Here is a 21,228-nt window from a genome sequence, read left to right as displayed (position 1 = left end):
TCTTGAGAATAATTGGTCAGTGCAAAATATTAGCACTTAATGCTAGTATTATTCACGTTTTTACACTAAAGCAGACGTTATCTTTATGACATTTAACACTTCGTAAGCCATTACATCAGTTGTTATCGTGACAGTGTCACGTTCCTTACCAACATTTTATGAAGTAAATGTTACATATAAACAATATGTATAAAATATAAATGTATATGTGATATGTTGCTGGGAGAAAACAAAAAGCGTGATTTAATCTCTACGTCAAAGCCTCAGACGGAGAAAGTATTTGTTTGGAGTGACCCATCTTTCCATCAAACTTTGTCAGCTTGGTGAACCGGATGTAGAGAGACGTTTCCGGCGCAGACACGGTTGCACGTGTGTTTTGGGTGCTTGTCGCTTAGGTAGGTACTAATAGGTCCGTAAACTTTTGTTAATTTATGTTGTTAGTGTGTGTTTTAATTTATCTGACAACAGGTAACTTTGATATCCCACAACGCTGATTGAAGTGATCAGTTATTGTTTACAGTCTGGAGATAAACAGAGAAGTAAGGAACACATGCTTCTCTGTGTGTTTGTACTGAACTATACAGAATTAAACAGACTAATTGGTGATTTTTTTTTACTGATTAGAAATGCATTCAGACGTAGTTGAGACGATTGTTTGATTTATTAAACGCACATGTCTAATTAATGTGGAACTAGACCATGAAGTTACGATCATAGTAGTCTGTTACCGGTTTAATAATTAAATTCAAATGATTAACACATTATTGATTGTGTGTCGGTTTCTCTTCTTTCCGTCCAGCTGTGAACTAAACCCACTAAGTTGTTCCACCTTTCCGAATCCATAGAAAAAAAGGAAAATCTAGTCAGTTTCACTCCTGGCTTGATAGTAAAATGTTAGACTAAGAGGAGTTGTGAAGTGGGAGAAATGAGTGTGTGTGTGTTTTTAAATTTCTTACAAGTATAACTGAAATGTGTCGCATGCATTTGTATTCACTAACCTACAGCTTCTAAAACATTCAAATGAAGTGTGTTGAACTGAAGCTCAGTTTTATGAGTGACTGTGATTGTGATTTTTGTCTCCTTCAGACCAGAAGCCATCATGACGTCCTTGGCTCTCCAGCTGAAGAGGCTCGCGCTGCCTCAGAGCGATCCCAACCTGCTGAGTCGTAAAGATGTCGCCTCGCTGCTCTTTGATCCCAAAGATGCTGCCACCATGGACAGGAGCACTTTCTACGCCCTCGGTGAGTCCGAACCTGAGCCAGACACGGAGCCGCTTCCTGTTTTCCCTCCTAACAACTTCCCTGTTCTCCGCTCTTTTCCAGGCTGCACGGGGCTGGAGGAGCTGCTGGGAATCGAGCCAGCTTTCCTGGAGTTCCATGACACCCTGTTCAGCCCCGCCTCCATGACGCTGGAGCGCAGCGTCCAGTCCAAAGAGGTCAACGAGAAGCTGGACGCCGGAATCTCGCTCTTCCTCACGCGGCTCTGCCCATACTTCCTGCTGAAGCCAGCTCACAAGTGCATTGAGTGGCTGGTTCACCGGTATGTCGCTCTGCTTCACATCACACCCGAGTCAGTCTTTTCCTCGGAGCAGACTCCGATCTGTGACTTTTGTAACAATTTCTGATGCGCTTGGACGCAGAAATACATTATTTGTTTGTGTTGCTTCTAGTTGCTACTGGCGTTCCCGCTGACAGCTAGAACAAGAAACTTTAATTTTCTTTGCTAAATTGAAGATTTGCAGCGTCTTCATAGCAAAACTGTTGGAAAACAGCCAGGACCGTTCCGTCTCAGGAGCAGAGATATGGGGAAGTTTTGAAATTGCGGGGTTTGTGTTAGCTTTTTACAAACTGCATAATGAGTATCTTCCACCTTCAACTTCCACTAGAAGCTGATCTCAAATATAAAGGATTCATCCTGCCAAAATCGACTATAAGTAAATAAATAAATAAATAATAAATTTATTAATAAATAAATAACAAGGAAATAAAACTGTAGACAAATAAATATATTCTGAGATAAATATGTATTTATTTACTTAATTCTTTGCCTTTTTGGCGGGATTGATCCTGTTTGGTACTCTTAAAGGTACAGTGCACAATGTTAACTTGCTGCAAGCTTAGGGTGATATGCTTTAGTTTTAGTGTTACAAGCACTAAGGCTTCCAGCGGAGTTTCTGATCGGAACTCTTCGGGTTCTTATCCATCATCTGGTTCTGACCCGTTATCGACTCGCGGATGAGGTAGAGGTTAAGACGTTCCGGACTCACGCTGGTGTTGTGTCATTCAGCTTCCACGTCCAGCTGTATAACCCCGACAGCCTGCTGGCCTGCGCGCTGCCGTACCACGACACCAACCTGTTCGTCCGAGTCGTGCAGCTGCTGAATCTCAAAGAAGCCACCAACCGCTGGAACTGGCTGCGGTGCTTACAGGTCCGGATCCATCCTCCGACAATCTCCCTGGTTCTGGTTCTGCTGTGTATGGATTTAAAACACCTTGATGTTGCAGAAACCGGGCGTGCCGCTCTCTAGAGGGACTCTGATCACACACTGCTACTCAGACCTGAGCTTCATGGACTTCATCTGCACCCTGGTGACGCGGTCCATCCAGGTGACCTCACCGACACGCGGCGCCTTTGAAAGAGCAGAGGTTTGCCCTTCCGATGTACGACGAGCTCTAACAGGTCTCTGTTCTCCTCCTCAGGCTTACTCTGGACACTCTGAAAGCTTCTCTCAGCTCCGAGTCATCTTCTCTTTCTACGCCTGCGCCATCGTCCCCGCTCTGGATGCTGTGGACAAAATTTCTGATGCCATCATCGCCAAACTGCTACCATATGTCCAGATGGTAACCAACTGAACACACAGTCAGATTCTGCTCCTTTTTTTTTTTTTAAAGAAGGAGCAAACTGATGGAAACTGCATAAGTTTCTGTCCTCTTGTTCTTGGATACATGGATAAATTCATCTGTTTCTGTTATTAAGTGCTGCTGAAAGTTTTTAAAGGGTTTTTGTTCTTACAATTCTTACAATTGAAAATTTGAGCCCATCTTGATATCCAATATTAAAATTGCTGTCACGGCCAGTAACCATTATTATTACATATTTCTCTACAGTTTTGACATCTTTGGGGTCAAAAAACAACTAGAAACAAATGGTAACAAGATTAAAATAAACATTGGTTGGTAATACTGGTCCAGTTTTATTTATTTGATTGATACCAATATGTTAAAAAATGACTATTGTCGGCTGATATTGTCGCTAGTGGCGATATATTATGTTTCCCTTCTGGTTAGTGATCACGATTGAGTTGAAATGGTGGTTTTTACTTTACAAAGTGAAGTTGTTGTTTTTTTTTAATTTTCCTGTACTTATTAAACTAAGAAACTATTTGAAGATCAAAGGAAAATTTGAGATTAGGTCAAAGGTCAGATGAAACAAAGATTCAGCCGTTTGGTCACAGCAACATGCTAGCATGCTAAGAGTCAGACTGACTTTTATTGAGATTTCATAAGTAAAAATAGTTTCTCAGGTCTTGGGCAAAAGAGCTACTAAACACTATTACAGTTGCTAATATAGTAGAATAAATAATATAATATGAGAACACATTTAAATATATGTTAAAAAATTGCGAGAGCGTGAAAATGTCTGACTGGAACTGTGGTCCTGTTTTAATGAACCGGTCTCAGCCAGGTGGCGCTCTTCTGTTCTGCTAACTCACTTCGTCTCAGGATATGATGTCGTTGTTTAAAAAAATAAGATGCCTCAGCCGAGCGGGTTAACTAAGATCGGGTCCCGTTTGTCGCCTGCTCGTCTCCTCAGGGTCTCAAGTCGTCCCTTTCGGACTACAAAGCCGCCACCTACATGATCGTGTGTCAGCTGGCCGTGAAGGTGGTGATGGAGGCCAGTCTGGTCGACAGCCTCGCCGTGCACGTCAGCAAGTCCCTGCGCAAAGAGCCCGTTCTGGCCAAAGAGGGTCTGGGCTGCCTCATCGTGCTGCTGCAGAACCAGAAGGAGGGCTCGGTCGGTCCCAGGTACCCCAGAGGTGGTTCGGGTGTCGATTGTTGTGCTCGGTGCAGGTGTGGTCTCTCCTTCACTATGGTGTTGCTTTTGTGCTCAGGGCGCTCAAGAGTCTGTGCTCGATGCCAGCGCTGGTTTCCACACTGCAGGTCATGGCGGCGAGCCACGATGTCGGCCCTCTGCTGGGGTACATGCTGCCTCAACTGGTCCGCGGTTTGTTCTGCTGCAGCTCAGGTGAGACTGAACATTTTGGGCGTCCCAGCCATGTGACAACTGGGATCAGAGTTTAACGGGTAATCTCTGTAACAGATGAGAGAGGGGCAGACAGACTCAACTTGCTGGAGTCCATCCTGAAGTCTGTCCCTCTGACCAAAGACTTGGACCGAACCGTGGCTCGGTAAGGCTCCCGAGTTTCATTTTACACTTCCGCTAATGCTCTTTTACACTAGTGTGTTTAGCATTTTGACTTTCCTTGACATCTGATATTAGCATTAGCTTCCACTAAATACTATCTGTTTGATATCATATCTTTAGATGGAAGATTTAGAACCAGAAGAGACTTCTTCAATCAGACCCTAACCCCCCGCAGGGGGTGAATTTTCAAACTCTCAACATTATTTGACTTGTTTTTGTTTCTACTGCAGTCTCCTCCTGGAAGAGTATCTGAATCAAACCGAGCGCTCTGCTGACGACATGTCGTCCCTCGACCAGCGCCTGCTGCCTGTCGTTCGACTGTTTGAGTCCAGGTACTGCCAAGCGCTGGACGCCGTCCTCGCTGGTCATGTGTCCGACAGCGGCGACCCGCAGCAGAAACATCTCTTCCACCAGTTCCTGACTCTGTCCGTGAGCAGTGGGAAATTCCAGGTTAAGAAAAAATATTCCAAAATTTTCTCTTTTAAAAAAACAAAAACATAAAACACACAGACAAGTAAAGCCTGTCTTTACTTCCTTTCCGACATTTTCTGTCAGATTTTAGACGACCTGGACACGTCGCTGCTCCTCAGCCTTAAACACCCGCAGCCTTCGGTCCGAGTGGCGGCCGTGGATCATCTGATGAGCATCGTCACGTCTGAGCAGGTACAGCTGGAATATGTGTTAAAAAAAAAAAAAAAACGGCGAGGAGGATTTCACGACGCCTCACCGTCTTGCGTCTCCTCCGGACAGCGGCAGAGCTTGGATGAAACGTTCCTGAGAGACGCCGTCGCCGAGCGCCTGAACGACGACGTTCCAGAAGTGGTCACTGCCGCTCTCGGGGTCCTGCAGGTCAGTGGGATAAGTCCTTCTTTAGTCCATCGCTGTGTGATGCCCCTTCTCACTGTAGTTGTTTTCTTTTGGGGTGTTTTCTTTTTTGTAGATGCTGCTGGATGTTTTGGACCCAGAGGATGTGGTGTCATGGCTTTTGTCCTTGCTGCAAAGACTTCATCCACCAGTTCAGCAGTGGTCAGTGAACTCAACGCGTGTATTCCTCCAGAAGGTTTCCCTGGCTGTTTAAATATTAATAACTTGAGACAGCTGACCACTTAACTCAAATCACTTTGTTGTAAACAATTAGTTGGACTGACAAATTGAGTAGTTTGTCAGTTATTCTGACGATCAATCAAGTAATTAAATTTTTTTTTAAAGTCTCGTTCTGCAGTAGTTAATGTAGAGAAAATGCTAGTAAACAATGCCGTTCATTTTTATTAGCATTTTTTTAAAATACAATGCGATACAAACATCACTTTTAGTCTCGAGTTTGAATTATAGTTTATTTTCTAAAGCACAGATGACACTAACTTTTACAAATTAAAAAGTACATTTAAATTGAGGCATTAGTAAACAATTCATTTGATATTATACTTCTCTTCCAGTCTCAAGTTAGGAATCGTTACAGCCCTACTTTGTCGCCTCCCACAGGATGCCCGTACTGACGGAGGCGGTGCGTTTGCTGTCCGACCCCCGGCTGGGGAAGGGGGACGCTGAGTTTCTGCAGAAAACGGGCTGGAAGCTGCTGCCCTTCCTGGTGATCACCTCGTCCGAGGTGGGAATCGCCCACTCCATCGCCCGGTCCTCCATCTTCAGCCAGCACCCCCTCACTCTGAGCTGGGCTCAAGGTGACCGACCCGACAACTTCCTGTTTGAAAGTTTTAAAATCCTTGGACTTTTAACAACAAACGTCTTGTTTGCTTCCCAACAGAGCTCCAGAATGTGACGAAGAAGAGAGCTCAGCCCGACTTCGTAGGCATGGCCAACCAGCGTCTGGTCGCCACGCTCACCAAGAACCTGACCAGCATGGAGCACTTCTCCAAACGGGACGCCGTGAGTCGGACGTCTGAGCGCGGAGCTCTTTGCGAGTCCGGTTTTCCGACGGGAACGTTCACGGATGCGTTTGTGTTGTGCAGCTGGAGAAACTGGTCCTGCTGGTGGAGCAGCAGCGGGGCGCCGGGCTCAGCGGGAGGGCGTCCTTCCTGGTTCTGACCCAGACCCTGCTGCTCAGCCTGGGGGTTCTGAGCGAGACTCAGCACCTGCTCACTGCCCAGAGGGTCTACACGCTGCTGGAGCCCCCCCTGCTGGACGTGATCCGAAACGACGACGGCCAGGTGAGTTCTAGCTGAAAGGAAGTCCGGTTAGCTGAGTGGAGTCGCCCCCTCTCCTCACAGTCGTTCACCTTTGCAAAACTTTTCATTTGAGCCGCTATCGTTTTAAAGATGTTGATAAATGTTTCCAGAGGTCATCGAAGGTCAACCAGCCACCTCTACATTTACAAAAATCTGTCAAATTTGGTGTTAGCAAACCGTGCTACAAATATTTTAGCTACACAAACCAAGACAAACGAAACACAGTCAATTTATTATATGATTTACAAGTTTTGTTTGATTTTGTTAATGTGAGGGGGGAGGGGTTATGAAAACTTTTTGTTTTTAAAATCTTAAAAACATTGACACAAACAAAAACAATTTCCTGCACAATCATAGCACAGTTGATTGCCATCATATGTCGTTTGATTCTGTAAACGTGGACTGGCTGGTTGACCTTTGATCACCTCTGGAAACATTTATTAACATCTTTAAAATGACACCGGCACAAGCGAAAATTTTTGCTGCGCAAACCAATTTGGTTCAATACGAAGAAGGTGGCGGGGGGCCAACTTCAATCCAGAGAGTCCAGGTGTGTTGTGGGAAACTGCAGTTTGCTCCTCTGTGCCATCACAGGAAGTCAGGTGTCCCGTCCCGGTGCCGCCCACCTTCTCCGAAGCCCTGGGCGTCTACCTGAGCCGATGCGAGCAGCAGCCAGGGCAGCGTCTGGATCAGGAGTTCGGCTCGGTTCTGATCGCTCTGCTCAGGGACTTTATCTCCTCGCTCAGGTGTCACGACAGCTCGTTTAAGGGTAAAAAAAACCAAAAGCATTTGTAACTGTGATGTTTGGTGTGATTTAATAGCTTTGAATAAGCCGGTCACATGTCTGTGTTACAGGTGAGGCCTGGTGGAATCCGGAGAAGATGGACGCCAACACCTGCTGCTACCTGGGCCTGATCTGCCGTCTCTTCAGCATCATCATCGGCGGCGCCGCAGAGGGCCCAGTCGCCGGGAGCTGCAGGGCTCTGATGAAGCAGCTCGTCCAGGTGGGTCGTGCAGAGCAGGCATGTCAAAACTTGTTCTCATTTTGTGCCAGAATGTATTGATAAGACTGTTTAAATATTAATAAATATTTCTGTATTGGATAAGTGCTTCCTAAAATTAAATAATATTGAACATCTTTCCACATTGATCAGTCCCTCCAGAATTTCAGGTTTGTTTTTGGGATTTTTGCAATCAAATTCGCAGATTTTTTTGTGGTGCTAATTTAGAAATATTTCCAAGGAATAGTGCAACATATGCACTTACATGCTTTCGATGGACCACAGACTAGAACTTGATATCAAGTTGTGACAGTTAGAAATGCTGCCACCTGCAGGTTGGAGGTAGAAGTTGTGTAAACCCAAAGGGGTTTGACCACATCTGAGGAAAATTTTCCATAAACTCACAGTTATGCGAAAAAATGTGGGAATCTGTTGATTTTTGTGTGAATTTCTGCAGTCGTGGAATCAAATAAACAAACAAACAAAAAAACAGAGAGAGATTGATTGATGTGTTTTGGCATCTGAAGTCCTGAGGGCCACATTAAATGCTTTGCCAGGACATATTAGTTTGACATATTCTAAAAAATAATTTTTTTTAGGTGCAGCATGATTTAAAAAAAAAAAAAAAGAGTCCAATGATTGCACATGTCTTCATCAGGTTCATCTCCAGGAGCCCACCATACTCTTCAGGTTCCTGTGCCTCATCTGGGGATACAGCAGTAACCACGGAGACCAGCTAGACGTGAAGGTGGACGCCATCCTGCAGACCAGGGCGCTGCACATGGGCCGAGTTCTGATGGAGGTCCAGCCGGCCGCCACGCTGAACGAGCTGGCAGCTCCGGACTCACCAGGTGAGGAGCGGTTTCCCTGCAGATTTGATATTTTTTATTTTTTTAGAGGGGGGGATGAGGTGGGGGGGAGTGCAGGACGGTGAAGTTTCTCTGCTGGGTCTTCATCTACTCTCTTTGTGTCTCCTTGCCTCAGTCGTCCTGTCCTTGGTATGCTGTCTCAGCTCTCCGGTTCAGGAAGTCCGGAGAGCCGCCCTCTGCACCTTGCAGAGCCTATCGGGAGCCAGCAGCTCCCCCTTCCACCCAATCATAGAGAGGCTGCAGAAAACCTCAGAAGAGATCATCACTGACGCGTCGTATCTGAGCACGGTGAGCTTTTCTGTCTCTAAACGCGACTCGCTCAGGAGTCGTACGAAACCCTTGAAAACTTGACAAGGATTTTCAAGGTTTGGAACATGCTAGAACTCTGTATGTAGTCCTTGAAGATGCTTGGTATTGTTAGCTGGACAGTTTTGTAATAAAGCTGAAATAAACTTCTGGGAGGAAAGACTCCTCACTGAAAGTCAAGTTATTATTTATATTGTGTTATGACATTTAATGTGAACAGAAGGGTCATTTACCTTAACAAAAATAGATTTGTTCAGCTTAACGAACATTTATTAACTCAATTAGTGAGTTATTGATCTCTGTGACTGAAATTAAGGTGGTTTTATGTTCTAGATGTTTAAGTTATTGAAACCTCAAACCAAACAGACCAACAGTCGGGGGTACAGCGTGTGTGTGAGAGAGAATTTTCAAAACTTTCCCTGTCATAAGACGTTAATAAGAATAATAATAGTGAATGAAACCATGTGGTCCCTGGAAAAGTTTGAAAACTTACCTTGAAAATGCTTGAAATGTTCATTTGTGGGGAAAAGTGAGCAAACAGACTGAGCCTGCCCTTTAAATTGCCTAAATCAGTAATGAGTATTTGTTGCCTTCAGGTTCTCGGCGTTCTTCACGACGAGTCTTTGTCTGGCAAAGCGAAGTCGCAACAGGGGAAGCTACAGGTCGCCCAGCAGCTGCTGACCTCCCGCTGCCCGGCGTACACCGCCGCCACCCTGCTGGAGGCCCTGAGCTCCGTCAACGGAAAGGTGCGAACGTTTTCCAAGCCCGTTATTTTCTTTATTCAATGCCGTTTTATTTCACGTTGTTCTCATTTCCAGTCCGTCCTTTCTGCCCTGCTTCCCCTTCTGGAGCATCTCCTGGCACAGACCGGACCCGACACACCATCCCTGCTGCAGTCCGAAACCCAGCTTCTTCGACTCATGCTGGGGAAGTTCAATGAGGCGTCGGCGCCCCTGCTGGCCGAGGACGAGAACTGCATGGATTTGTTCGTTAGAGCTCTGACGGTGGACAGCTGTCAGATCTTCGCTCTGGAACAGGTTTGGGGGGCCAGAACACTGCTGATGCATGACACACAAATTCAAAATTCTCAGTTTGCTGAGACGAAAGAGCATCCAGGTTTTATTTGACGGTTTTATGGTCGAAAAACATGTTCAAACCGAGTCCACCAAATAAAACAAGAATTTAAAAATCTGGATTTAACGCACACGTTCAATGTTCGTGTCTCCAGATCACAAAGCCGTTCTTCTCGGCCCTCGGAGACGAGAAGGCGCAGCAGAAGCTCCTGTCGGTGATGTTCGACCTGCTGGCGGAGGGCTGCAGCGCGTTGGTGGCCAACACGGTCGGCAGCGTCTTCAAAGCGGTGAGAAAATCTAAAGGAAGAGAAAAGTCAAAGCTGGCGTTCTGTTAAAAACTTTTAACAGTCGACGCTTTAAACGTGTTTTTAACAGATCGCCGTCGATGCTCAGCTGGTCGCCAACGAGCTCGCTCCTCCAGACAAACCAAAAGTCAGTGTCACAGTCCAACAAACCCGCAGGAGCAGAATGACTCAGAGGTACTCACCATTTCTCTTCTTCACATCAGCATGGTCCCCGTTTTTTTTTTTCACTCCATCCATCCCTCCCTCCCTCATTCTCTCCCTCATTCCCTCACTCACGAACGACAGGTCGCTAGTCTGTCGCTGTTTTTTTTTCTTTCACACCATTATGAGTAAAAGTACTAAAATGATGACCGTGGAGATCCATCTCAGTATTTAATGCCTTTTTTATAGTAGATGCTTCATGTCGTTGTTTGAAAATATCGATCTCAGCTTGGGGCACCACAGAGCTGTGTGTTTGGACCTCCGTTTTTTGACTTCAGAGCTGCTTTACTGATTTTTTCTTTATTTTTCTTTATTTTTTGGTCTGGTCAGGAAACCTCAGGAGAGTGACAGTGTTTGTCCAGATGGGGGTGCTGTGTCGTGGCAGAGAGTCACACTGATTCTGGAGCTGCTGCAGCACAAGAAGAAGCTGAAGAGAGCCCAGGTGTTGGTGCCTGCTCTCTTCTCTCTTCTTTCCAGGTAACAAATAGCTGCTTCCTGTTTTGTGTTTTTAAATAATTGTGAAATAAACCACTTTTTTCACCTAGCAATAAAGCTGAATGGGATGGAAAATTAACCAACGAATGATTACGTTGAGCCTGTTTTACATTGGGGGGGGATTAATTGTTTATTATGTTTTTATTGTATCTGAAAGTAGTCCTATGGTAATTCTGAGGATGACTAAAGCTGTTTTATTTAATCTGTGCTGCTTCTATAGGTTAGTCCTTTTGCCAGCTAGCAACAAAGATACCAATTTGCTTAAATACGTGATGCAATTTGTAAAGAACTAGTGACAGAAATGCTGACATTGTTGGTATATTTAAAGTTAATTTGGTATTCTTAACATTTCCATTTATTTGGGTTCAGATTCCCGCTGATTTGTATGAAATAGAACAGGTGATGAAACCAAAATTCCTTGAAAATAAAACTCCAGACTGTTGAATTTGGTTCCTGAAGAAATTGAGAAATTGACCAAAACCTGTCAGGTAGAGATTGAGAAAAGGGGGCGGAGTGACACGCCCCTTCGGCAGCCTCCGATTGGTTACCTTTTTGGTTTGTTTGTCTCACCAGGAGCCTGGAGCCGAGTGCAGCCGATCAGACAAACATGGAGTACACCAAGCAGATGCTCCTCAGCTGCCTGCTAAACGTCTGCACCAGGCTATCGGCCGACGGAGGCCCTCCGGCTGCAGGTGAGGAGGAGGACGAGGAGGCGGAGCTTCCAGTGTCCTGCCTGAACACGCGTTCACGCTCTGCGTCCGCTCTCCGCAGACATCCTGGACGAAGAGAAGTTCAGCGTGGAGCTGGTGGTCCAGGTCATCAGGTCGTCCGACATGCCCCAGACTCACCACCACGCCCTGCTGCTGCTGAGCGCCACCGCTGCCATCTTCCCCGTAAGCCCCGCCTCCCCTGACAGGCGCATGCATGTTTAAATAAAGGACGTAAGCGAGTTTCCTGTGTCCCGTCCCCCCGTTGTTCTCTCCCCCCGCAGGAGAAAGTCCTCCACAACATCATGCCCATCTTTACCTTCATGGGAGCCAACGTCCTGCGGCTGGACGACGCCTACAGCTTCAGAGTGATCGAGAAGACGATGCAGACGGTCGTCCCGGCTTTGGTCCGGGTGAGCTCGGTTAATTTCAGCGGAGATCCTCGCCGGCCGCCGGCAGGAACGAAGAACCGAGTCTTAACGTGGCGCTGATTTCTTCCCCCCTGCAGGCCCACCGCCTCTCGGACGGCTCGTCCGCCCCCGTCATGGTCGCCGTGGTGACGAGGATCATGCACGTGTTCGCCGACGCGCTGCCTCACGTGCCCGAGCACCGGCGGCTGCCGGTCCTCGGCCAGCTGTTGACGGCGCTGGGCCCCGCCCACTTCCTGTGGATCCTCATGCTGCTGCTGCTGAAGCTGCACGCCACGCAGAGCGGCGGCGCCGGCGACAAGGTGACGGAGGCTTCCTCCGTTAATTTTAGGGAGATGTTCTGTGTTGAGTTCCTGGGTTTTAAAATGGGATGGTTTTTCTTCCGTGCAGGACGCAGCTCTGGAGAGCGACATGGACTTCTGGGTCTCCCTGTGCTGTCAGTTCGAGGCGAACCAGCAGCTCAGCTCCCTCATCAACATCCTCAACTTCCTGCTGCAGCTGCCGGACGACAAGGACGAAGGTGAGACATCTGCTCCTGTCCACGTCGCTTTGGAATGATAATTTCAGTAGGCCTATATCTAATTAACTGATTAATTGCAATTAATTGACATTATTGGCTTAATAATCAATCTGTCATTAATTAGAGTACACAGACTCAAAAAGAGACCATTTGCTGAAAGAAAAACATGTTTAGGACAGAAATAAAACCAAATCTGTACAAAAAAAAATATCTGCATGTTGCGTTTAAGGTAAAAATAAACCCTCTTTGCCTGCAGATATGTTCTACACAGAACTCCTTACGTGGCATAGATTTAGCTTTACCTGGTTCAAATTCTAAAACTAAACAGCTGCTATAAAGCAGATTATTAATTGGTTAATCCGAAAAGCAAACAGAAAAAATATGTCATCCCTACACTGTTTTATTGTTAAGTCGAGCAGAAAAGTCTGAGCCTTTCAGATGTTGGCATCAGAGGAATTTGTCGTGTTGCAGCCGCAGCGAAGCCGGCGGTTCGCCGGCGAGCGGCCAAGAAGAAGAAGGACGAACCAGAGGAAAAGACGGAGGACCTGATCTTCAACGTGGAGGCTCACAGCGGCAAGGAGCTGCGACACTTTAAGTTCCTCTGCGTGTCCTTCATTGCTCAGCTGCTCGGCTCCAGCAGCTTCATCCAGAAGGTGGGAAGCAAGAAGCCGCCGCCGGAGACGGGGAAGTCGACGTTTCTAACACTTCCTTTCTGCTTTCAGGTCTCGGAGGAAAGCGACAACAGCAAAGATTCTCTGCAGCAGCTGCAGCAGACGTGGGTACCGCTCGGGAACACCGGCGGGAACACCAGTGAGAACGCTTCTCTGAGTACCGTTGTGTGTGTGTGTATTACAGGCTGCTGGAGAAGATCCTGCGCTATATTCACTCCGTGGCTCACTGCGTGGAGGACAATACCGACCAACCCACCGCCAAGTTCTGGAGAGTTCTGCTTAACAAGACCTACGAAGTCCTGGACAAGGTCAGCGTCACGATAAAGACCTTCCCTCAGGGTTCATATCGCTGCTTTAAACCCTCAGAAATGCTTGCATTTCAATTAGGTACTTTCACAGTTTGGAAAGTGCTTGATATTCAAACTGCAGGGTTTGATTAGGATTTTTACACACACTTAATAAAAAGACACTGATGCTTTTTTTTTTCTCTCTCTCACTGTCTGAAGAGAAATCAGACTAAATTTCTCATGTTTTAGCTCTGTTAGATTCACTGTGTACTTGCTAAATGATTAAACTTTTTATTTTTATTTTATATTTTAATATTTAATATTCCTAATGGCTCAGTGAGTTGATGATTTGTGCAACTGGCTTGTGTTTTATTCATTTTGTTCTCAGACGAGTCACATGTACAAGGTGTGTGTGAGAGAGACATTTCAAAACAAATATTTTGGTTTGTCCCTGGTGTATGTGTGTGTGTGTGTGTGTGTGTCTAAACCGTGCTCCCTTTAACACCCTGAGTCCTCTCCAGGTGAATGCCCTGCTGCCCACAGACACCTTCATCACGGTGATGAAGGGGCTGATGGGAAATGAGTTGCCGTCGGTGCGGAGGAAGGCCATGGAGCTCCTTAACAACAAGTTGCACCACCGCACGCAGTGGGACGAGCAGCAGGTAACGTTTCCTGGTGTTGCCATAGAAACCCATTGTCAATTAGAACTGAGTTTGAACATGCATTAGAGCCTTAAAAGACATGCATCACTTCATCAGTTAAAGCAGAAGACAAATCTTCCAGACACTAAATAATGCAGAGAAAGTCTGGGGAAGTGTTTTTTTTGTTTGTTTTTTTTTTTTCTTACACATTGAAACCGTTACATAAAACCCAATTAATCCACATACATTGTACAACCACAGAGCAGAAGAAGCCACTGACACTGCAATAAAGTTTCATTTAAAATTATTGAACTAAAACTGATTGATTTTAGTGTATTAAGAATTAGAGGTCCAATAAAACTGCTACTCAGCCCTTTAATTCATAAATTTCTTGTCCTGACCCCCGGAGTTTCTTTGCTCTCGTCTCAGGTGGCGTCGCTCCTACAGCTGACCTCTGACCTGCTGAGCATCGTCGGGAAGAGTCCCGGCAAGTCGTCCGAGGAGGCGGAGCAGGCCATCAACCGGCAGACGGCGCTCTACAGCCTCAAGCTGCTCTGTCGCACTTTTGGCTCCGCCCACAAAAACGTCTTCGTCCCCGTCCTGCTGCAGGCCGTGGACATCGTCACGGCGACGGCGGAGGACAAGAATGTGACGGGCAGCGCTCTGCTCTGCATCGCCGAGGTGGTCGGCGCGGTCAAGACCCTCGCCATCGCACAGTTACCCAGGTAACGGGGTCGCACCAACAAGGCCGGCGTGGCGTTTCTCCGCCCTGCCGCTCACCCGCGCCGCCCTTCGCCCTGCAGGTTGATGCCCGCCGTCCTGCACGCGCTCAGCGACAGGAAGGAGCTGCTGACCAACGAGATCTACCTGCTCAGCGCCGTCACGGCCCTGCAGCGCGTCACTGAGACGCTGGTGCACTTCATCAGCCCGTACTTACAGGACATCATGTTTCAGGTATGTCGCCCGGAGCCGGCCGTCCCGATTGGAGCAACAACCTTCACTTTCCTACTTCCTCTTTCTGCAGGTGTGCCGCTTGACCCGCCTCACAGAGAGCTCGTCCTCTTCAACCTCATCATCGTCGTCCTCGCCACATTCCCAGCTCTGCCTTCGCCTGTCGTCCCTGAGGAACACGTTGGCCGCCAACCTACCGCCCAGGGTCCTGCTGCCCACCATATCCAGGTGTTACAGCTGCATGGTGGAGGACAGGAAGGTGAGTGGCTGCACAGTTTTTTTTTTGTTTTTGTTTGGGTTTTTTTCAGTGAGAAATCTAGAAAATATTCCTGCTTTCCAATAAAAAATTATCTAAAAATGTGTTTGTTTTTTTTCTTAATTGAGAAAATATTTTTTTTCATACATACAAAGAAAAAACAACACAGAATGTGAAATAAAGTGTGCTAGGGCCTTCTACAAAAGAATATTGGTACAAAAACAAACAAACAAAAAAATAATAGAGGAGACATTATGACAGAATATGCAATGACCTGCAGCAATTATGTCTGTGCAGCTTTTTTTGGAGATAGGGGATAAATATTGTTCGATTTCCTTAATCAAAACTGTAAAAAAATAAATAAATTTAAAAACGGCTAAAGATGATGAAAATTTACATTTGTGAATATGAAATTGACCAAATATAATTGGATTATTTGCTAGTTTTAAGCTTGCATTTGTATTTTTTTCCCCCCCAATGAAAATCTAAAATTAAATGCTCAAACTTTGTAGTGGAAATTTAGCATCAGGGTTACAAATGATAAAGTTATTTCATTCTTTCCTCAAGTTTCTTGTGATAAAAAATTCAGAATAAAGAACTGCAAGGCTTACAGTTGGGTTCTACAGTTTTAATTCATTTTATCATTTACTAAATCCTGCCACACCATTTTTGTCCACAGAGAGAAAGTTTTTTTTCTCCAATAGAAAACAGCTCAAGATAGAGAAATAACATCTTGAGAATAAATAATCTTGATATCTTTACAAGTGGAAGAAAAAAACAACTTTGCCAACAGTGGATATAAAGTTTAATCTCTGTGCCGCTCTGTTTCGCTGCAGAGCCAGCTGGCGGCGCTGATGAGCATCCTACAGGAGCACATCGGTCACATAGAGCAAGAGCAGCTCAGCGCCCACCAATCAGAGCTCACCACTTTCTTCCTGACTTCGCTGGACTTCCGGGCCGAACACTGCCAGGTGAGCCGCGGCAGCGCAGTTCAACGCAGCTCCCCCAGACCCGACTCGGGTCAGTTCGGAGCTGACTGCCTCTCCTCCTCGCATCAGGGCGACCTGGAGAAGGCGTGGCAGGTCGAGGGCGGCGTCATCGACTGTCTGATCGCCATGGTGATGAAGCTGTCGGAAGTCACGTTCAGGCCGCTCTTCTTCAAGGTGACGTTAGCGTCGATCCTGAGGTCTAACTGGCATTTCCTGCAGAAGCAGAAAACGACTGAGGCCGTTTGTTTGTCTGCCGCAGCTCTTCGATTGGACTAAATCGAACAGCAAAGACCGTCTGCTGACGTTTTACCGCCTCTGCGACCGCATCGCCGAGCGCCTCAAGGGACTCTTCGTGCTTTTCGCGGGAAACCTGGTGAAGCCTCTGGCAGACGTGCTGAAACAGACCAACAGCGCTAAGACAGGTTCCTGACAACATGCATATTGACTTAATTTTATTAAAATATAATAATCTTTTCACATTTGAGCTTATTAATTTCTCTACGTGAGGTAAACTGTCTCTAGTACAATCTTTACTGTTCACAATTAAATAATAGTAACATATTTTTATTTTTCTCTGATTGAATTTTAATAAGTTTTTTTTTAGTGTATTTTATTCACTGGCGCCTTTTTTTTTTACATTTAAATTTATGATGTTTTTTTTTTTTTTCAATTGTATGGCAACTGTAGTTGCTATTGCAAAAAAAATAGTTTAATAGTCCTAATTTGATTATATTCATAGAAAGTTTTATTTGAAGTAGGGCTGGGTGATATGGCTTATAAAAAAAACATGTGTATATATATATATATATATATAGACATATATATATATATGGGTTTTTTTTTTGTTTTGTTTTCTCATAAAATTAGGACTTTATTTTTCTGATATTGCAAATTTATTTTGATAATTAAGAAAAACACTAGTAAAATCATACCCTGGCCCTAATATTCCTTTGCAAGGAATATTAGGTTGACCTGAATTCAAAGTCCAAATAGTTAGAAGTTGTAAGGTGTGCTACCCAGCCAACAAGATGGCTACCCAGGACGCTCTGACGTCACTCTGAACTACGGAAACAAAAGGAACACAATGGTGATTAAAAAAAAAATCCCAATTTTCCATAACTGAAGTCTAAAATCCATTTATCGCTTGGCCCTAATATGTATCACTTTATTTATAAGACAATGTTTGAATTAATCATCATCAGTTATTTATGGTGTCATTATAGTAATTACAATTTCTATTATCTATAATGCAGCTGACGTATTTAAATTCTTTTTTAGCTGTTTGTTATTCTTAGTTTAGGAATTGTTATGAACATTTCACTTTTATTTTGCCAGTTTTTTATGAGCTATCAATTTCAGGCTTTAACAATACCACAATAGTCTTTTTCTAAATCTTTTTGCAGCTGTTAGATGACGCTGATTTTTCACCTCCCGTCTCTTCCAGATGAGCTCATCTTTGACTCGGATCGCTCGGAGGAGAAGAACTGCCTGCTGCTCCGGCTGGTGCTCGACGTTCTCCAGAAGATCTCCCTGTACGACACGCACAGGTTCCTGAGCCGAGAGCGGGCCGACGCCCTGCTGGGCCCGCTGGTGGACCAGGTGAGGACGCAACGCCGCGTTTGAAAGCTCGCAAAACCTGAACGAACGCGATCCGCAGCTCCTCCGTTCCGTGTCTCTGTGCGCAGCTGGAGAACTCCCTGGGCGGGACGCAGGTCTACCAGAACCGGGTCGTCCAGCATCTGGCTCCCTGCGTGGGTCAGTTCGCCGTGGCGCTGGCCGACGACTCTCAGTGGAAAACGCTCAACTATCAGATCCTGCTCAAGACGAGACACAGCGACTCCAAGGTGAGCTCAACTTTGAGTGCCGCCTGCGAGTAACGAATATTTTAGCAATTGGTCGATTAATCGGATAAAACATTTGGCACATTCTTCAAATCAAGAATTGATTTATCACCATTAATCCAAGTAATCTTTTCATCCCTGAGCACTGCCTTCCAGGCTTTTGATCCTGAATCTGAATATCCGCTCCTCCTCTGCAGGTGCGCTTCTCCTCCCTCCTCATGCTGATGGAGTTGGCGTCCAGACTGAAGGAGAACTATGTGGTTCTGCTGCCCGAGACCATCCCGTTCCTGGCCGAACTCATGGAGGGTGAGGACTCGCATAATTGACTTGGTTCTCAGTTGGTCTCCGCTAAAAACCAGAGTCGTTTCAGTGGAAGCTTCCCGTGTGTGTGTGTGTGTGTTTCGGCTGATATTGTGATTAATGGCGTGTGCATGCGTTTGCTTTGCAGATGAATGTGAGGAAGTGGAGCAGCAGGTCCAGAAGGTCATCCAGGAGATGGAGAACATTTTGGGAGAGCCTCTGCAGAGCTACTTCTAATGTGACACAATACCACATGGAACACGGTTCAAAGAGTGACACGGAAAACAACGTTTTCCCGCTCCAAGTGTATCCTCTTAAAGTAAAATATTCATTTTTATACAAGGAAAATAAACGCTTTGATCGAAATCATGTTTGTCTGCTTCCATTTTTAACAATGACGAGGAAACTGAGCGTAATGCAGCAACTAACCTGCAGGTGTTGCTATGGAGTCCAGTGAGCAGTGGTGATACCTGCTCTGTATAGTTTTCCAGTTTGGTGGGGAAATGAGTTGGAATCTTTGTTTTTGTTGTTGCTATAGTTGTTGTGTGTTTTTTTTGTTTTTGTTTTTTTTTTTGTTCTATGGTGGAAGGGAAAATGTTATAATGTTCTCCTCACCACTCTTGTGCTGTAGGTATTTCTGCATAGTCTTATCATGAGATTGGTCAAGCTGCTCTCAAGACTTATGCAGTGTCGTATAACAGCAGGGAAGAGCTTCTTGATCCTGGAGACTAAGTGTTACTTCCCCAACGTAGATTTTATCTGCCTTCTTTAGCATGAAAGAACAACCCCCTATCTTTAACAATAGACAAATGGCAACACCATCTGTGTTGGGCTCCAGAGAATCCCTGGTACATAACAACCAGGGATTCACACCTATAGTCCATTCAAGTCTCTCTTCTCTGACCAGAACCTATAAAATGGAGCCAGATCCACTGTTAGTCAGAGAAGACTGACAGACTCCTTTGACTCTGTACTTCTGCTTTCACCCTGCAAGGTTTTAATAAATTTCTTATTTTCTTCTCATCCACACTCTTGTTAAAGTACTTCTTTCCACAACAATTTAGGCGTCACGAACAGGATTCTTTATTTGTGGTTAAGTCCCATTGATCCCATGGGACAAGATTTATTGCGCTAACTGGTAAACATCCTTAAATCCACCTCTGAAGGTGTCAACATTAGATTGAAAACTGAACCTTTCATAAGAGCTGTGTATTGCAGCCCCAGCTCTCACCAGTGTGCACATCAATGGAAGTTTCCTGCTTCTGAGCCAACATCATGGCTCCTGCAGGGAGCTGGAGAGAGAGTCTCCCTTTCCTCTGATTGTATGCAGGCTGGGAGATTACTGTTACTGCGCTGTTTGTGCTTCAGATGGTCCTGATGCAGATTTCGAGGAGACATGCTTTCAAATGATTCTTAAAACGCTCTACTGTTTTGGGCAACACAAACTGCTGCCCTCTTTGTCTCTTTGTCTGACGTCCCAGACTCGCAAACGAGTCCCTTACAAAATTATGGAACTGGCCTTGGGTGGTTTTTGTAAAATTATGTATGACTCTGACTGACTGGACTGCTCTACTGGTCACCTCAACAAAAAAAATAAATTAAAATGCAATCTAAAGCTGGTTTATTATGATTTTCAACCTGCAATGACTTACTCTGTCTGATTCTTCTTTGTGCAGTACCGTACATACAATTGAGTATTGACATTTTCATGTGTTATCGCAATTTTCATTTTGTGTGATTAATATAAACAATGTTTATTATAAGCAAAAGAAGGGAATGGAATGGAAAATGTTATAATGTTCTCCTCACCACTCTTGTGCTGTAGGTATTTCTGCATAGTCTTATCATGAGATTGGTCAAGCTGCTCTCAAGACTTATGCAGTGTCGTATAACAGCAGGGAAGAGCTTCTTAATCCTGGAGACTAAGTGTTACTTCCCCAATGTAGATCTTATCTGCCCTCCTTAGCATGAAAGAACAACCCCCTATCCTTAACAATAGACAAATGGTGAGACCCTCTGTGTTGGGCTCCAGAGAATCCCTGGTACATAACAATCAGGGATTCACACCTATAGTCCATTCAAGTCTCTCTTCTCTGACCAGAACCTATAAAATGGAGCCAGATCCACTGTTAGTCAGAGAAGACTGACAGACTCCTTTGACTCTGTACTTTTGCTTTCACCCTGCAAGGTTTTAATAAATTTCTTATTTTCTTCTCATCCACACTCTTGTTAAAGTACTTCTTTCCACAACACTGGCTAAAAAAACATTGAACACTTCTCAAATCCAATTTAAACCCTTGCTGGCTGCAACCTGAAGCTATTTTACGACAACTTTTCATTTCTAATATACAACGTAGGTACAAGGTTTCCGTAGCCATGGTCTATGAATAAAACTGAGGTTTTATCATCCTCTGAATTCAGGTTACACTTCAACAATTTAATGATTTTAGCACATAATTCTGACTTTTTCCTTAGTTTGCTGATCTGTTTTCTGATGATGAATTTCAAATCTTTTTGTGATGCCATATTATCAAAGACTGTAATAGTTTATAGTGGAAATAAGCTACCCTAATAACTTGGAAAATTAGTTCGTGGTCAGCAAATCGAATAAAATCATGCTTAGAATAGTTTGAAAGAAATTGGGTTTGAAATTTAACAAGAGTGTGACATCTGTGTCACAAACCATCTTTGTCATATTGTATTTGCAGAAACACGGCCGAGTTTGCGTTCTTAGCAGCAAAAGTTATTGGCGTATAATTCTCCGGTAACCTTGGCAACA

General features: G+C 45.0%; 1 protein-coding gene across 3 annotated transcripts; it reads left to right on the top strand.

The window, feature by feature from the left end:
- Positions 1 to 193: 193 nt before the first annotated feature.
- Positions 194 to 18,815, top strand: heatr1 (HEAT repeat containing 1). Of its 3 annotated transcripts, none has more exons than XM_044102262.1 (44): positions 194 to 395; positions 1,087 to 1,241; positions 1,323 to 1,539; positions 2,287 to 2,428; positions 2,505 to 2,606; positions 2,700 to 2,840; positions 3,814 to 4,025; positions 4,112 to 4,245; positions 4,321 to 4,408; positions 4,656 to 4,875; positions 4,981 to 5,088; positions 5,176 to 5,274; positions 5,366 to 5,451; positions 5,908 to 6,104; positions 6,188 to 6,309; positions 6,393 to 6,590; positions 7,203 to 7,377; positions 7,464 to 7,612; positions 8,268 to 8,460; positions 8,594 to 8,766; positions 9,381 to 9,530; positions 9,603 to 9,821; positions 10,013 to 10,144; positions 10,233 to 10,336; positions 10,694 to 10,840; positions 11,432 to 11,550; positions 11,630 to 11,751; positions 11,850 to 11,978; positions 12,074 to 12,295; positions 12,384 to 12,513; positions 12,985 to 13,166; positions 13,236 to 13,288; positions 13,369 to 13,492; positions 13,993 to 14,133; positions 14,542 to 14,837; positions 14,916 to 15,066; positions 15,137 to 15,322; positions 16,156 to 16,290; positions 16,378 to 16,482; positions 16,568 to 16,730; positions 17,753 to 17,907; positions 17,994 to 18,152; positions 18,347 to 18,455; positions 18,598 to 18,815. In XM_044102262.1, the coding sequence occupies exons 2-44, from the start codon at positions 1,100 to 1,102 to the stop codon at positions 18,684 to 18,686; spliced, it is 6,420 nt and encodes a 2,139-aa protein (XP_043958197.1). In that variant the 5' UTR covers positions 194 to 395; positions 1,087 to 1,099; the 3' UTR covers positions 18,687 to 18,815. The 3 variants fall into 3 exon arrangements, with proteins under 3 accessions (XP_043958197.1, XP_043958199.1, XP_043958200.1); XM_044102264.1 differs by having other exon boundaries at positions 194 to 409; XM_044102265.1 differs by lacking the exon at positions 194 to 395 and adding an exon at positions 436 to 539.
- Positions 18,816 to 21,228: the final 2,413 nt, after the last annotated feature.

Source organism: Gambusia affinis, linkage group LG20 (assembly GCF_019740435.1).
Source record: "Gambusia affinis linkage group LG20, SWU_Gaff_1.0, whole genome shotgun sequence".
NCBI classification, from domain to species: domain Eukaryota; kingdom Metazoa; phylum Chordata; class Actinopteri; order Cyprinodontiformes; family Poeciliidae; genus Gambusia; species Gambusia affinis.
Note: the sequence above shows the minus strand (reverse complement) of the source record. Positions and strands in the feature narration are given on the sequence as shown.

Coding starts and splice junctions, on each gene's coding strand:
- heatr1 (XM_044102262.1), top strand. CDS start 1,100: ATGACGTCCTTGGCTCTCCAGCTGAAGAGGCTCGCGCTGCCTCAGAGC. Junction 9,531..9,602: donor TGAGCTCCGTCAACGGAAAG/GTGCGAACGTTT, acceptor TCTCATTTCCAG/TCCGTCCTTTCTGCCCTGCT. Junction 15,067..15,136: donor TACAGGACATCATGTTTCAG/GTATGTCGCCCG, acceptor CTCTTTCTGCAG/GTGTGCCGCTTGACCCGCCT.